Source organism: Echiichthys vipera (assembly GCF_963691815.1).
Source record: "Echiichthys vipera genome assembly, chromosome: 19".
NCBI lineage: Eukaryota > Metazoa > Chordata > Actinopteri > Perciformes > Trachinidae > Echiichthys > Echiichthys vipera.
This window is the reverse complement of record NC_139844.1, coordinates 10,225,039-10,243,517: the sequence shown is the minus strand read 5'-3', so window position 1 is coordinate 10,243,517 and position 18,479 is coordinate 10,225,039. Positions and strand designations below refer to the sequence as shown.

At 38.0% G+C, this 18,479-nt stretch overlaps 1 protein-coding gene across 2 annotated transcripts in view; it reads right to left on the bottom strand.

Annotated features, from left to right (window-relative positions):
• The window catches only part of scara5 (scavenger receptor class A, member 5 (putative)), an 86,884-nt gene that overhangs the window by 12,115 nt on the left and 56,290 nt on the right, over positions 1-18,479 (bottom strand). For both annotated transcript variants that reach the window (XM_083934267.1, XM_083934266.1), the window contains 2 exons: positions 14,260-14,325; positions 843-1,031 (listed from right to left, as the gene is read on the bottom strand). In XM_083934267.1, coding sequence (XP_083790393.1) covers positions 843-1,031; positions 14,260-14,325 — 255 coding nt within the window. The remainder of the gene's footprint in view (positions 1-842; positions 1,032-14,259; positions 14,326-18,479) is intronic.

Genomic DNA, 18,479 nt, shown 5'->3' with positions numbered 1-18,479 from the left:
AAAAAGTTAATATTAATCCCTGCAGCATTTTAGGGCACCGTTCAGGTAAAACTACTCAACAGCAAAAAAAACAGTAGAGTTAGTAAAAATCAGAACTGCTTCCATCAGTAAACCTCACCACGGATATGAGCTGTGGGCAAACAAACCTTTACTCATTTCCTGCCGTGATTGAGATGTTCTTTATTCCACAAAACGACCATTGACCCATAAAGAAGGAGTTTAAAAGGGAAGTAACTATAAATTCAGACTCAAAATATACTTTTATGTGTGTTTACTTTGAAGACAGCTGAATCAAAGTAAGTTCAACCACGTTTATCGATTAACTCCTAAACATCCACGGAGCAAAAAACATCTCTGAATCAGATGATCACAGTTGTCATACTGTGCTTTGAAGTGTCCAACTTACATTATCGCTGAATAATTAAAAGCCCCGATGCACTCCAAAACAGTACGCACACAGGTGTGCACAGTCTTTAAGGCTATGAAGTTCGGGCGGTGCACCACAGACATCTTTACAGACATGAGCAGTGTGACAAAATTTATGTTGCATAGACTCTAATGGATCCGTGCAACTACGTTTTCGACCGACTCCATTTTCAACAAAATCCCTGTGTGAGGGGTTTTAAATATACACATATGAGGTATTTTGCTAAATTTGCAAGTCTCACACCAGGTCTAAGTATCTAAAGCGGGTTTTAAGTCTTTGTGAGTTTATAATCACACAGACAGAAGTTGAATGAAATGGCTGCACGGTTGGCTGGAAAGCAAACCTGGAAAATGCAATAGTGGAAAAACAACGTGCGTGTGTGTGTGTTTGTGTGTGTGTGTTGACCATCTCATACCCTGTCCGAAGCGTCCAGTCTTATGGACCTCAGCAGCTTCTCGGTATCCCAGCATCCTACACACCACGTCTCCATCCTTTTTATCCCAGACATCGTCACACACCGTCCCCCAGCGGCGTTCGTGGAAAACTTCCACACGACCTTCATGAAGACCTGATCCGTTCACCAGCCGAACCAGGGTTTCCTCCACTGCAACACACACACACACACGATACATTTACATAATCACCTGTGTACATAAACACACATATGAACTAGCATTTCCACACATTTCCTTCTATAAATGGCAGACTGATATGAACCTCGATGCAAGAAAATGTTTGTAGCGAACAGCATCATGTTCCTGTGTGCAGAAATACTGAGTCTGTTTTATTTATTCCAACACGACAACACTGAAAGAACGTATGACTCTTTTATTTGGCGCTTTTTGGAACGACTTTGAACTCACACTGAGCAGATTATTTTCATTGGGAGTGTTTATGAGTTTAATGAAGCCCTGGAAATCAAACCAATATGAAAACTAACAGAGATGAATAGGTTGTTTTCAACATGCTGCAACAGATTTTTTTTCTCTTTCCATAAACCACAGAAATAGTCTTTGATTCAAATGGGCAAAATAAATACAATTATTCCTGAGCGAGGGGACTTTTTCTTTTTTCCTCTTATGTGAACCCCCTTGTAAAAAGTTTGGGGTTACAGGAATTTGGATTTGAAGTTCTGTCCAAAAGTAATTTTTCAGTGATTGCTGATCATCATCTGAACATAATGACAAAATAGTCTGGTAATAATCTGGTTAATTAGACAGCGTACCGGTTGAAAGATTTTGATATTCACATCTTGCTTATTTGAAAGTTCATGCATCTGTAAGCATTTACCCTTGTTGGACAGAACTCCAGAAAGTTACTGGTCCTGCTAACAAGTTAGTCGTAAAACCACAACTTGTTGTCTTCACACTTTTCGTATGGGTTCAACAACATTACAGGTGTTGAGGCAATGGAGCTTGGAAATACAGACTTTATTGATAAGAAAAAGATTTCTGTCAAATGGAATACAGGCTTTTCTTCATTTAACTCTCTTTGCCTAAAGATAAAAAGTGACTTGTATTCCTTGACTTTAAGGCCTGTTGAGGTGAAAATAAAACATATTTTATTGTTCCAATACTTACTTTCTATAATGGATACAACAAAGATGAAATTTGACAGCTACATTGTGCCACAGCAACACTAAAATAATATAATAATGTGTGCAATAATAAGAGAACTGAAGCAAATGAAAGTAATGAAAACTATTACTTGTATAAGAAATAATTGGTGCAGTCATTCAATTACTATTGAGAGAAAACAAATAATTAAATACAAAAACGTGACTGGAAGTAACACAGAGGTGTTAGCAGCATGAATTATTAAGCGTAACTAAAGCGGCAGGCAGCAATGAATGGGCCCTTACACCTGGTGCGCATCGCAGGAGCCGACAGGACTCTGGCAGGAGCACCATCCGAGGGCGTGCAACTTTTTCACTACTTACTCCACTTAGCGCTTATTGAAACTTCTCCATATGTACCAACTGAACTATTTGTTAAATAGTAAAGTTGATTTAATAAGTTTCTTTATTCTTTTTAAAGATTATTTTTTTGGCAGTTTTCCGAGCATGTATTATAAAGGACAGACAGGAACTGGGGTGAGAGAGAGAGGGGGAGACCTGCAGCAAAGGGGCGCAGGTCAGAGTCGAAAACATACATATATATATCTGTGTCAGCTGCTGGTCTTTCAAGGAGAGGAAGCTCATTTTTCCGGCCTACATCATGAATGTGTTTGTTTATTTATATGTAAATTCTACCCTTCGTTCCTTTTCAAGAAAATGATCTGTGACCTTGTTGTACCAACTAGGCGTCTTTTCCAGGGACTTGACCAGTGTCCTCTCAATGGCAGCAGAGCTAGGCTGCTTAAACGGCCTTGGCACAGCTGGAGCTGCTGCGCCAGGCTACTGTGAAGTGTGGCCGCCTGTGAGTGTGAGTGACGGGGGGGGGGAGCTCCACAGCTGCTGCTGCTCGTTGGGGTAAGAAACCACAGAGTGACAGAACAGAGTTGCCAAACACAACGCTAGTCGTTCTTAACAAAGACAAAGTCGCTGGGGATCGGTAAAGTCTCCGGATCAGTTCAGAACAACGGAATAAAAAACTGGGAAAATGCTCCGCTGGCTGTTTATTCTTCAAGATCGCTGATTCGCTCATTTAGCTGTCAATCAAAAAAGATTCCACCTCAGACAGCTCATCAAATCATCATGCAGAAGCTGAGCGTCCGGGCCAGCCCACTGTGCCACAGACCCCCAGAGACGCTGAGCGTCCGATGGGTGGGACAAAGTCCAGCATTTATCCAATGAGCGTCTAGTTTGGCTGCAGTGGAACAACCTGCTCTACGCTTCCCCATTGAAGTCAGTAGAAGCTGAGCGTCCGACTGTGTAAAGCGCTGTGGAGATGAATGAGAAGGAAGTTGCCCCGGTTACCTGTGATAAGTAGCTGTTTCTGAACAAAAGATGAAGGCTTTCTAGCGCGTATTTAGTCAATGAAATGGGTGTGTGTATATATATATATACACACACAGTAATATATTATTGTATATGTATATATATATATATATATACATGTATATATATATATACACACAGTAATATATATATACACACAGTAATATATATATATGTATATATGTATATATATATATGTATATGTATATATGTATATATATATGTATATGTATGTATATATATTTATAGATATATATATACATACATATATGTAATATATGTAAAGTAATATGCATATGTAAACAATTCAACAATAAAATATAATAACTTTTAAAATGTCAGGGTTTGAATGCCTTGCTAAAGAACTTGCAAGCATGCAAGAAGGCACCTACGTGTGTGTGTGTGTGTGTGTGTGTGTGTGTGTGTGCATGCATGTGTTTGTTTGTATTAGCAGACTTTGTGGATCCACAGTAGATCTCGTATTCCCGAAACTATGCAGCAGCTGTACTCGTATAATTGACTTGATTTATCACCTTCCAGAGCACAGAGAGAAAATGAGAGAGGTAAACAGCACGCACGCACACACACACACACGCATGCACGCACACACGCACGCACACACGCACGCACGCACGCACGCACGCACACACACACTGCTTGCTGACTGAGACTGTTGATAAAGTGCGGCAGAGTAAAGCCAGAAACATTATCTCGACAGGATATTAGTCTCATCAGACCATCATAAATTTTAACGGTTAACCATTTGACTCTTATTAGACAGTCAAGTACTTTGCACTCACTAGCCCATCATAATTTAATACCTACCATAACATTATACTGTCATATCTGCTGCACATATTTGCATCATATTCTTGCAGAGAAGCATCTAATTAAAAACAGCAATGCGTACCTTTAACCTCCGCTCTTTCTTCTAGACAACACTGAAAGAGGCTGAAAGAGAGGAAAGTAGTGTGTGCTAAAATAGCACATTCTTAGTTTTCAACAAAGAGTGAGTAATTGAATACTCAATTACCTGAAACAGATGTTGAAACTATTTGTTCTCTCGTCAACTACAAAACAGTCCGTCTTTTTTAAATTCCTGTGAAGTTGGGTAAAAGCTGGCAGACTCTGCTGGCATGAAGAAGTATCACAGTAATAAATATATCTTAACTACTAACTACTTTTTTGAACAGGATACTTTATTTCTAAATATCCTTAAATGAAACACCAGACAAAAATCTACTCCAACAACAGCAGAAAAACATCTTTCCACAGACTTGAAGCATATTTTTGCTAAATAGTCATTTATTTTTTGGTGGTATGGAGTTACCCCCATTGCAAGTCTTCTAATCACTCAAATCAAACTAAATTTAGCTGAATGTATCTTGTTGCTGCAGACAAACACTGCACACTTCTCTCCTAATCAGCTGAACTGATTAAACTAGTATTAAAATGGGATTTTATTTGGATATAACGGCCAGTAATGGTGGCTATACTGGTTTGTTGACACAACAAATTCCATTTCACCAAGAAACTAGCTTTTCTTTGGACTGTAAAGCGATATAGGAACGATAATAATGACTGAATTATTCTTCCTCTACAATCAATGTTGGCAGTAAGGCAGCTCATTTATTATTTTTAGGCAGACAAATATCTTTTTAAGACATTATTATCAGCAAGCAAAATAGCTGTTAAATGTCTAACTGGATAGATATTATGACTAATATAAGTGCTGCGAGAATGACTTTTTTCTCCATCAAGACTCCTTATTGCCTACAACTTTAACCTCTATTTATTTGTATCTACTTAGTCAGGTTTGTGTTAACTACGTTATATCATAATTCAGTCAAATTTATTATCTGTTGTTCTCTTTTTGTTTTCAAAACAATTAAAAAGAAGAAGAAGAAGAAGGAAATCGGTTGATAAATTCTGGATTGTGTTTATGACTTTGAAATGATTACTGATCTGTTGCTGTATGAACTGACATGTATTTCCACCAGTATAACATTTATATGAATGCACAGGTGACCAGTTGTTTATCTTCTGTGGTATTTCTAGGCTTCTTAAAAAACTGTAAAAAACAAATAAAATAAATTTAACTAACCTTAAAGAAGTAGACTGGTCCCTGGACTTTGCTACGAGACAACGGTGCTAACTTCAAATGTTGCCAAACAGCATGTTTTAAATCAGGATACTCTTTGATTACTCTTTGTCAGTCTTGGCTAAAAAATACTTTTTTTTCCAGTGGTGCAAAAAGTACTCAGATCTTTTACTCAAGTACAAGTAGCAATACCACGGTGTATAAATAATCTGTTACAAATAAAAGTTCTGCATTAAAAATGAAAAGTACAAAAGTATGAGCATTAAAATATACTTAAAGTGCAAAAAGTAAAAGTTCTTATTATGCAGAGTGAACCATTTCAGAATAATTTACCATATATTATTCGATTATAATTAGTGATTCATTAATGTGCACATTACTTTAATGTTGCAGCTGGTTAAAGTGGGGTTTATTTTTTTTTTAATATACTTCCGGGTAGCTTGTGAAAGCCTCATCAATAAGCCACAATAATACACAATCACTTATTTGTTGATTATATTTTTCATTATAAGTGTGAATACGCAAAGCAACTAAAGTTGTGAAATAAATGCAGTGGAGGAGAAAGTGCAGCAGAAGTATAAAGAAACACTAAAATAAATTATAATTGTACTTAAGTAGAATACTTGAGTAAATGTACTTCATTACTTTTCACTTTTGTTTTGGCATGTGAAAAAACTAGAATAAAGCAAACTTTATATCACATATGAAATCAAAGGCCATCATCAGTGTCGTATTGTTCTAATCTTCGTGTTCACGTTTTAATACCTTTGAGACATGACTCACCATTTTTTCACATCTATCTTACTCTATCTGTCTTTTCTCCCTCATCACTGTAAAGTGAGGCTCATTTGAGGCTCCCCGTTGTGCAAATGAGAGACTCTGAGTAGAAGAGGAGGAGGAAGGAGATGAACGGCTCCCGATGGAGGCAGCACATGCAGACTTTACTCCTCAGAGATAATTAGAACCATACAAGCAAACTTCACAGGCATTCGTATCTCTGACATGAAAAAACTGCGACATAGTGGAGTTGTGGAGAATTATGTTAATCTGGTGGAAGTGAATTTGATTTATTTTGCCAGAAACATTGGTAGAAATCATGAAAATGCATTACGAGAATGTTAAATTGAATCAATCAATTAATTTTTTTTAGCAGAGATGTTGGAAGGCATGTACCTTCCCAACAATAGAGACAATTACTTTTGTTCTTTTGGGCGAAAACGTTTCATGCTTTCAATTTAAATTTAAATACTTTCAGAATGGTTATGGTCAGAGCCAACATTTTCTACTATCCTCGGCTCATAACATACTATTAAAACCCGTTGGATAAAGCCAAATTTCAAAACATTGGCATCTTAGAGAAAACATTTTTTCACCCAACAGCATTAATTCACAATTCACCAAACCAAACACCAGTTGTCCGATCAAGTATTTAAAGAGTTTGAAGGGTGGTGTCTCAGTTTTTAACCTTTCAAAAACGAAACTAGATACCTAGCCTACAGTAGTAATGCTAACATAGTTATATTTCCATGCCCAATGGACATCATTTGGGAATGTGTCATTATTTTGTGGCGTTTTCAGTTAAATTATTATCAGCTGTAATTCTCCACTGTCTAGAAGACTGTTCTGGATGCTATATAACAGTTTAGGCTAACGTTAGCAGCGTTCATAGAAATAGCTCTACAATCCCATACCTGAGATTGAATGTCTGCCAAGCAAATCATTATTCTCAAAGCCTTTTCTCTTGAAATAGTTAAAATACAAACTATAAAGTAGGCCTATTGCCTAAATATAACCTCTGCTTTGCAAAGTATCCAAACCAGAATGATGTCGCTATAATGCTAAAGCTAAGTAGCTCTACAAAACCAATGTTTCTTTGCTTACAATACTTACTGCCTACACGGATAAACAGCTGTTAGCTTCAGTCTTTTGAGACCCCTTACACCGGAAATGTGTGATAAATGAAGTCTGTTGAAAACATTACAACGTCAACCGGAGATATTGTTTTAAACTAACTCAGGAAGCTAACATTACATGTAGCTTAGTTAGCTCACTAGCTACAGCTGAATAAATCTGCCAGCAACAGTTGTGATTTCAGACAGCAAAATCAACCGCTGCAGGCAAGAATCTTTAGTGAACCATGTCTCAATTAAAGGACATTTTGTTTAAAAAAAATCTGTGTTATACGAGCACAGGGAGATTAACAGACATAGCAACCGTATCTAAGGGTAGCCCATTGTTTGGTGAAAACATTTTATGCTTGTTTCACCCTGCATGGTTCACAACTATTGTTAAAGAAAAATATCCACGTCAAAACCACAAATAGAAAATACATTTTGCTGATATTCCTGTGGTGGAAAATAAGCCAAAAAAGTAAAATAAGCTGAATTTAAGGAATAACTTTAAGTTTATGTAGTTAATGCGTTTCCCCCCAAAAAGCTTGTGCACAATAAAAACCCATGAGAAAGAAAAGCAGTGAAAGCCAATACTGCTTTAAGTAATATAAAGTCAAGGATCCTGGTTTCCAACTTATACTGTCTCTTCACAGTCTGACAGCTCCCATGTTCACCTTGGACAACCAACAAAGCGTTTCACCCTAAACTCACTAATTTGGACAAAATTTGACATGTCATAACAAGCCTTGTATCTTTTCCTGTGCATGAGACATAATGACTGTTTTTGTCCAGGGAAAACTAGACGAGTGAGCTCCAAGTGTTGGTGGTCGTCCAAGTGGTTCAAGCCTCAGAGGCCGGGGGAGCACCAGACTGTCAATACCTGAAGAAGGCCAGAACATGGAGCGATTGCGTATTGCTAATGTTTATCTGGCAGGCAGAAAGGGGACTGGACTGAACGGCTTTAGGACAACAGCTAACCAGCTCCATCTGCTCAGAAAATGTTCTCCTTGAATGTCAGATGTTATTGTCTTTCACATTGATGCTCCCTTCGTCTTGTCATGTTTTCCCTTCCCGTTTAGCGTAATTGTTTGCTCCTAATTTGATTTTCTTGGTCAGTGTTCATGCACACTCAAACTTTGGCGGCCATACAAGTGAATTTGAAAACCAGTTTGTGCCTCTTGTGCGGTCTTTGTTTTTAAAGCACTAGTTTAAAAAAATAAAAAATCCATGTAAAAATATCCATTAAAAAGTATTCACAAATTTGTGTGGGGGACTTTACTGTTGTTAGTTTGTTTTGAGGCCTCTCTTTTCATAAGCTTGAGAAACTCTATATGGATTGCTCTTCATTGACATATTCTGATTATCAAGAGGTGACAGTTACAGTGTTTGTCAATACGGTGTTTCTACTGTAATGTATTAAAGCACAGAAATATGTTTATTTACCTTCTTGCTGAGAACTACATGGATAGACACCACTCACAAATCTGTTCTTCAGCCGAAAAACTGGTTAGCTTGGCATAAAGACTGGAAGCAGGGGCATACAGCTAGCTAGGCTCTGAACAAACAATACCTCTAAAGCTCCGTAAAGTAAGATTCACATCATGTACAAGTCGATGAGGGTAAAACTGGGATTCTGAAGATAAAATAAAAATGAAAGACTTACCTCACTGTTTTAAAGTGTGTCCGCATGTGTGTTTGCTTAACTGTGTGCATGAAATTTGAAAGGTATCAATTATATTAACCTAGACTGTGGGGGAGCTGGGTTGTTCTGTTCCGTATAAAAGATAATTGAATTCAGCAAATAAAACAAAGTATTTTAAAGGGATGTGAACACACATGGGAACTTAAGAGTAGAAAGTAAATATTTATTGATTAATTTCTGATTGTGTTCCTCAGTACTGATGTTGGAGTGTGACATCCACTAGAGCTTTTAGCTTGGCTTCAGGAGTACCTCCATATAATTATAATAATAACATGATGTTTTTCTTGAGCTCGAAGCTGAAATCATTTATATTTGGATCCCTGTAGCTGCAGCACTGGTCCAGTATAAAAACAACTCATCAAACATTAAACCTACAACACTTAAAGTTGGACCCCCGAGATCAAACTGTCAGCTATGAAGGCAAGAGCTGTGTGTGTGTGTGTGTGTGTCTGTGTGTGTGTGTAAGTGCATCGCTTCCAATCTCTCTTGTAATACGTCAACTGTCAAATGAAAATTACGCAAAATGCCCCAAATATGAAAAATGTGGTGTTTTGTTATGAGTAACATACACATGGGAAAAAATTATACTCTATTATTTTTGGGATAACATTGCCAATAAGACCCAGCTCTCAAAATGTAAAACATGAAGGGAGGTTACAATTCATATAAAGATTTTAAACAACATTTTTTAATTTTATGCATCCTTTGGATTACTAGAAAAATAAATAGAGTCAATGTACCTCCTCTGTGAACCAAGAAGTTGGCTAAAGAGATTTCGGTATAAAGCGTATTTTCATGCTGCCATGTGCCAAACCCCCCCTGGAAACTGTATGTGCCACGCAAGAACATAATGCATGGCAGGAGGGTATAGCAAACGTTATTGGTTTTCAGCCAAATTGAAGTTTAGCCATTTATTAATCTCTATAAACATATTATGCATGTGAAAGCAGAATCTGTTGGCAATGGGATAAGATTTAAGCAGCGGAAGCGGCCTGGTTTCCATTTGTAGTCAGACTAGTATTTATCAATCACGTTTGAGCAGGCTTTGGTTGCATGCAGGTAAACAGTCAGTGTGGAGAGCAAACAAGGCAGAAAGCATTGGCCCTCACGCAATTACACCAACCACTGACTATCGTCTGACGACAATTTAGCTTTTTGTTATTATTTAATCTGCATTCATATTCAGATATCTGTTAATAGAGACGCCATCGCTCAACTTCGTTATTGCGTCTCAAGTTGCTAATCAGACCGTAAATAATGACGGCAGCTTGGAAGAGGAAGTCTTGGCCTGGATATCCGCTGACTACATCGGACAGCCAGATATATTAGCTGTTACCCCCAGAGACTAATCTTCAGAGATTGGCCATTTATAGGCTTTACATGGTAAAAATTGTCAGAGAAATCATAACTATATGTACTAAAGACTATGTACACATGTTTGAAAAATACGTTTTTGTTCAATTTTGTTGTGTAAGTCAGAGTTTGACTCCGACAAATGACTACATCTGGGGCCCATTTGCTCTTTTTTTTTCTTTTTACTCAGAAATACTGCTGAGGCTTTCATAAAGAACTGAAGACTCTGATCCTTTCAGTGACACAACGTCCTGTATGGCAGGTTCATATTGTGTCAACACCCAACATGTGCGGATGAATGCCCTTTTTTTTCTCCCAAAGACAAAACTTAGTGGTCTTGGGTCACTCGTTCTGGTAAGTGATTATACAGGTATGCTCTGTATGCTTTGAACTGTGAAAAGATCCCAGTCATGCATCAAAGGATAAGTTAGACACATGAGGTTTGTGACAAGAAAAGTGCATGACACTGGGACTCAATATTTCTGACAGCCAGCAGCATGTGGTCCCAGTCTGTCTTTCTTTCTCTGAAACCTCAAAGATCCGTGTCTTCTCAATGATGTGAGGAAAGAACCCATCTTTGACGGTTCTGTAACGGCCAGAAACAGCACTCAGATGGTGGAAGACTATTTGATGTGAACACCACCACATCTCTCATCACATGGAGAACCACCATCATGATGTAACAAAGGAAGAAAAACAAAAAATGAGACGTCTGTGGTTTTGGGGGTCATTAATGTTTTTTCTCTTTCTACCTGAACCCAGATTGGTGGTTTTGTACGAGGTTTCAGCTTACCCTTACAGGAAATATGTATACTTATAAAATGGTTTTCAAGTCCTTTTGATGTACACCAGGCCATGTGGTTCTTTGTTGTGTTTGAAAACGTGAGATTACGTGGAAAGGAAAAGCAGATCTTCTGATCCTTTAAACTTCCCACAGCTCTTTGAACAGGATATCAGGTGTGGCAGAGATGTATGAGGCCCATAAAGTCATCAGCTCGTAAATCCTAGGTCTCATATTGTCAACTTTGGATTATATTTACCGATAAATGTGCTTTTATTACAGCCGTGTTTCTTTACTGTTACTGTGTAACCGTTAACAGTAGTTTATATCATTTATCTACTTTTTTTTATTTGGCTTTTTCATACATTGTTTTTGTAAAAATCAAAGTTGTTTCAGTTTAAATCTCCCTTTTACGATCTGTTCTCAAATGAACAGATTTTGAATCAGTTAGTAATGTCTGCAGCAGACTCTTATGATTGTTAGTAGCAAAGAGGATAATTCTTATGGAGTGGAAGACTTCCAGCGCTCCTTGTTTCTCCAGATGGTTTAGGGCTGGGGTTCCCAAAGGTTTTCAACACAAGACCCAAAAGAGATATTTGATGTCTCCTCCCAAACTTACAAGAGTATATCATAAATTCACTGAATGATTGACAGTTAGGGAATCACAGAAGTGTCACTCAACCTTGCCTCAGCCAAAGAGCATTTTTCAGGTCAAGGTTTGCTTAAACACACCACTGTAGCAAAATTCTCTTCTTCTCTTTTAATTAGGAAAATTAATTCACATATCATAGCATTTTTTTAAATGATTTCTTTCTTTGCTGAACTTTTCTTATAAGGATATACTGTAAGATGGAATATTTTATTTATTTCTCCGTCTAGTATGGCTTTTTGTGGTTGCCTTTTTTTGTTCTGTTTTTGAATGTTGGTTGTGTATTTTTGTTAGTTTGTAGATGTTAATTTTCATCACACACAAAAAAGTAGCTAAAGTTGTGGTCCGTAAGATTTTCATCTCTTTAATTGTCTGTTAAGTTACTATCTATCAAAGAGTGAGTGAAAACAGCAGTGATTGATCATATGACCCACTAATGAAATTGCCTGTATTTGCTGCTTTGCTGAGAAATTCGAGTGTCTGTGGACTTTCCCGCGCTAAAATCAAACGTTGTTCCCCTTCTCTCTTCAGACCTCCTGTCAGTTTGGAGCATGTGAAGACATCATGCCACATCTCTGCAGGCGAGAGCTGCAAATCTACTGACGTCATACAGTCGTCACTGTTCAGTTTCCAAAGGAACTCTGGGAGATGAAGTCCCAGAGGCTCCTGCAGTTACATCTTATCAACAAAGCGGCCGCTAGAGACAACATGCCTCTATCCGTATTGATTACAACTTTCAAAGATCGGTAAGTAAGGGTAATTCTTTGTGCAATAAACATTTAATTGCATTCATTTCTAATACTTTTATCTGGTTGTGTGCTGTTTTGTATCCCAATTTTCTGTTGAAACAAATGCGGCTCCTCCACAGAGATCATTGAAGTGTCATTTGCCAATAGTTAGAATAGAGTTTGGAAATAAGTATGATTATTAGATTATGACATTCAGTGCGCAGAGGAAGTTGTGTTGAACAGTCTGAAAAATCGAACAAAGCTTCAAAATTGTAGCTTTATTACTCCAAATGAATCGTCAAAGTTGGCTTTCTGTGTCTGTGAGCATTACTGAATTACAGTGAGTTTATCAAAGCAGCATGAGAATAAAAGAATTTCTATTGTTGTTCATATAAAACTGTTTAGTGGGAAGAGATGACAGTGGAAAACAATATATAAAACAGTGTCACTGGAATTGAAACAGAAGTTTATTACCAGACTAATTAGTGGGAATAATACTGTCACATAAGTTGTTCCAACTTGGTTTTCCACAATGAAGTCCATAAAACACTTAATTTCAGTGTTGAATCTTTTAGCAGACAGTGTTCACTTTACTATTGCACCACAATGGATTAAGTGACTCTGTAAGTCTGTGTGCATGCATGTGTGGTCATCTCCCGAAGCAGCACATTAATGGAGTCACTTGAGGAAAAGAGAGACGGGGGATTTTATACAGGATGTTATTTTTTTGGGGAATATGATGGTGAAAAATTCCTTCCAGCTTTGCAATGTTTTGTTGTTATTCTATGTTCCTCTATTCTATGTTAGTCTTATTTAAAGGCAGAATGAGTAAGATTTGTCGGATGCGGTTGGGCCCTACTCCTGGCTCAAGAAGGATTATGCTGCTCGCCACAGTCACTCGTTGTTTTGGAGCTTTGTCCACTTCGGGTTTCTCCTTGCTATATTTGCGATCTTTCGGTGCTGTGCCATTTTTGTATCTTCCTTTTGGATGTGTGCTTATGATCTGGCACCTGTTTGCTACGTTCTTATAGAGGTTGACACCCTGAAATGTCCCAAACACAACAAGATATGAGGCTCTTTGCAGATACAGTGACCGCCACACACCAATAGTGGGTGTGATGATTGAGAGCGATTCTTCTCTTCTCTTCAACCTATTATTATTGTTAGGTCGAAGAGTTTCTCTGTTTCTTTCTTTCTTTACTTTCTTTTTGGGCTGTTTTTCATTTGAGAGATTGATGGGGGTGTGGCTACGCTGTGTGTGATAAAAGATGTGAGTGTGGGGAGCGGCATGCCACACAGAGACACTAGCTTTTGAAGATGCTACTCAGACTACACCACAGCTTCACACTGTTCCAACTCAGGAAGACCTGCACTGTCGTTTCCGGGGATCTGTCGACCAACAGGAACCTAAACTGAACTGAAGTAACAAGACGAGAGCAGAGACCAGCGCTAGCGGGACCTTGTTGGAGGGACTCACACAGTAGATCCAATTGCCAAACTTTAGAGTGCTGGGAAATTAATCGTATAACCATCATACAAATTTTGGAAGACACAAACCAAAATGTCGTCCTGTCAATAGCGGTGCACAAAGACACTCATTAGCTGTTTTTGAAAGCTGTTGTGGACTAAAGGACGTCACTTATTTCTTTACACCTGTTTACACTGTTAATCAATATGTCAGCTCTTACCTGTTTTCTCTCCTCGGTCGCCTCGATCCCCCTTTTCCCCCTTGTACCCTCTTTCTCCTCTGTCACCTGAGGACAAAACAGAACAACAAATACCTCAGTTGTATGTATTTTGTGGGCAGCAGTAGGTCAGTACATAGGTGACTTGACTGAGAACCGGAGGGTCGCTAGTTAGAGTCCCTGTGTGGACCATGAATGGAGCGTGGACTGGTGGCTCCATGCATAATCAAATAAATCTCTCTTAAAAACACACTTAATACTGCAGTACTCTGTGTTTAGTTTTTCACTCAGATTTTGTTCTTATTATACAAAAATCTCTACACCACATCAGGTTTCACTGCAGGTTTGAGTGAATGCACTATTGTAATATGCCATTTTTAACAGTGGTAGACCTATCCATCCCCATAATCCGACAGTCACAACCTAAACTTATCCTTTTACGGACCTCAGCGATAACCACAACACAGCACACATGGGGGGGCAGAAATGTCAAACAACACACAGAAGCAGCTCAACCATCGACAGGTTTCACCGCACCCATTTCCTCTCCTTTGCATATTTTTAGCAGAAGCCTCTAACATAGTCGGGCCTGTAATCTTGCCTTTGGATATAAAATGCAAAAAATTAGAGGTTACCCACCCTGCATCCGCTGCTTAATTTACCTCTAAAAGTTGTGGTTAAACGTTATTTTTGCATGGGTGAATGAGGTCGAAAGAGAGGAAGCAGAACGACACAAGCCAGAGACACCAGTTTTGAAATAGATCATTTTTTTGGACTGGAATAAAAGGTACCAATGTTGAGGGGTCTTTACAGTGCAGATGTTTGCATGCTGAAAAACCGCTCAATCAATGCGAGTAAAATTCCTCTCATTTGTGGTTTCTGCAAAATTATGGTACGTTTATGCACAACACTTCCCACCAATCAGCAGCTTGGATACGACTATTTCTCATTTGTTTTTATTTCAAAATATGATTCAATTCCAAACTCTGGGGAATAACCTCCAAAGCAGGAGAGTGAACGCCATTTGTTGCTAATTTTCAGCCATGAGGTTTGAAACCACAAGTCTGTTTTTGCCATGAAGCTATAAGAGGATCAGCCGCGAATCGGCATTTATCCCACCTTTAATTTGACTCTTAATGTCACATCCAAGACCACAGAGGCAGCTGCCAGCCGAGGTGGCACTCTATCCCTATAGCATGTGTTACTGTTTGTGTGTTCATGAGTATTTAACACCACATCCTGTAAGTGCCTCAACTGTCAGTGTCACAGCCTTACCAACTAAATAATACTGCAGGAAAAACCCCAACACACTGGTTAGGTACTGCTGGGCCTCAATTCATGACTGATTTAGTTAACAGCTTTAGCCACATTAGCAGCTGTATAAACCAAATTCATTTAGATCTAAAGCAACTATTGAAGGTGTTACCCGGTCCGTGTATCTTTTGGTCATTTGATTTTCAATTCACAAACGGATATTAAAAAACAAAAAATTAGTGGCTATTTGATTTTCGTTTTAAAATACTAAAATCAAAATTGAATTATAAGGTGTTTTATTAGATTTTTGTTTTGTAGTTATGATAAAAATTAAAATCACTTGAAGACATAAACGAAAAAACATCTTTTTTTTTCATATTCTCCGACCGGAAGTTTTGATTTCCACAGTAAAGCAGCTGTGAGGACGGTGCTTTGTAGGAGAGGGATTTATTCTTCTATATATATAGATATTCTCCCATATCTATCTTTATGGCTTACTGTTGTTGAAACGCTAGCTTGTTGTTGTTGCCATAGCTACGGTGAACATTCAGGTAACGTCAGTGACCGAGTACCAATATTATTATTATATGGATGAAATACAGAATGACAACCTATAATACTTTATTGATACACTAAGAGCTATAATTAACGTTAGCTATAAGGCCACAGAAGCTCTGTCATTGCCTTAGCTTATATTAGCTTAGCTGTAATCTTCCAAACAACAATAAGCCATGAAATGTGGCATTTCTGAACAAAACCTATTACAAATAGAAATAATAAGAACAGTTAGAAGAACTGTAACAAATGTGTTGTGATTAGTTATTTTGTCAAAGTTGGACGGCTGTAATCTACAGTACGTCACTGTTTCATCAGTGGTCGTTCGCTGGTATGGTCCCGTCTGGTGCAGTTTCCGGTGTGTATGGTTTGTCTTCTAGTGATTTTAATTTTTGTGATCATAACTAGAAAACAAAAATCAAATAAACAATTTTGATTTTAGTATTTTAAAATGAAAATCAAATAACCACTCATTTTTTGTTTTTTTAATATCCGTTTGTGAATTGAAAATCGATCGACCAAAAGATACACGGACCATTTCCATTAAATCTTCTACAGACATTCATGGTGCCCAGAGGATGAATCCTTAGCATTTCTTTAGATCATTGTTTTGGTTTTATAGCTGGCAAATCACCGTACGCTTAACAATGTTAGTGACTTGTGAACACAGCAGCTAAAGACCCGGATGTTTTGAGTTGGTGGAGAAAAAACAGAGTTAAAATGTGTATGAAAATTGGACTTTTATTTTTTTTTATCAGTTGGCCAAGAACAACACTAGAGTAAATAAAAAACTTTTTTGCTAACATGTTAGCCATAACTACTCGATAAGCTGTGTGTCTGTCAGCTTATTGTAGAGTGTCCCTTCCCCTAAGGGACCAAAAAATAATGCTTAAGCTTTAAACACCAAGAAAAGATAGACAATATACTCGCAGACATGGTTAGTTTAACTGAGCTGGTCATTGACGCTTTACAACCAAAGAAAAATCCAACACCTAATCCACTCCCCAAAGTCCATCCACCATTCATATATAAAAAGAAACCATGAAGCTTCCCAGTGCTGTTTTAACAAGCTTTCAGTATCCACAGCTGAGCAGCTGCCTTCCTCCGAGGCCCCGTTCACACTAGAAAGTCTACAAACTCTTCACCCTTCGCTGGTTTGTTAAACCCACAACCGGACCCCAGATGGGTGGAAGCACAGACACACATTGTTGTAAACTGCCCGAGTGTAGATGGTCAAACAGCCACAAAGCTCCTTGTTTTCTTCATCTTGTCTCTATTTTTCTTGAGAAACACGCATTTGTGTGTTTGGAACTCGACATCATTAACTTATCAATCAAACAACAACCTGGTTTTAGGCGCAATACGCACAAAAATACACCAAAAATTAGAGTGAATTCTGGTGCACAACAGTGGAGCGTACGCACTCACACAGAAGATAACAGATCCGTCTGGTCGAAGGTTTTGAGAGCTACTGGCCAACGTAGGGACACCGGACAGTTCAGCCAAACGCGGCTCTGATCAGCAACAGCTGTTGGCCAAACTCACATGCTATATATATACATATATACACAATAACCTGACAAAGACTACAGTGCCTTATCTTATTTTTCATGGCTATGTTTTCCCCGACAGCACTATGACTTTGTTAACGTTGGCACTATCCAGCTGGTGATGATGGAGTGGAAACATCAACACCCCAGGGGTTTATAAATAAAGACTGCTGTGGATAAACGGATGGATGAGCGGATGGATGAGTGGATGGAAGGAGCAGAGGACAGAAAGACAGAAATTGTAACATCATTAAGTTATCGTGTGTTCAAAAATATTCTTTATTCCAAAAGTTGCTGTCTTATTCTCCCAACTACTTGGAAAATGTGAAAGGAAATACAGTATATTATATTTATAGCGTGCAGTGGAAATCTGTTGGAAATACAGAACTGTGAAGAATTTCTTGATGCTCTCTTACAATGTGTAATAGTATATTCAGCTGTCTTGCTCAGCGATTAAATGCTCATTATGATTTTTGCATGTTATATAAGAGTTATTAGTCTACTTAAACTCTCAAAGACGAAGCAGGCTCTCTACAAAAGAGTATAGTGTCATTAAACTCTCCTTCTGACTGCTTAAACTACTGACTGATTTATCAATCCATAATTCTAAAATTTAAATAGCTATTAACTTTAATAATGGTGGGCTGTCTATTTGTTACCTTTTGTCTTTGTCCAATTTGGCTCTAATGAAGACAAAGTAGTGTTGAAACATTTGCCTATTTACACAATTAAAGGAACGTGAAAGTTGCTTTTTTTATGATGCACAGAAAGACGCATTCATTGTTTGACAGCTGTTTATTTTGTAATGATTATATGTGATTAGTACAGGTGGCTGTTTCTGTGGAATAAATGAAGGAAGATATG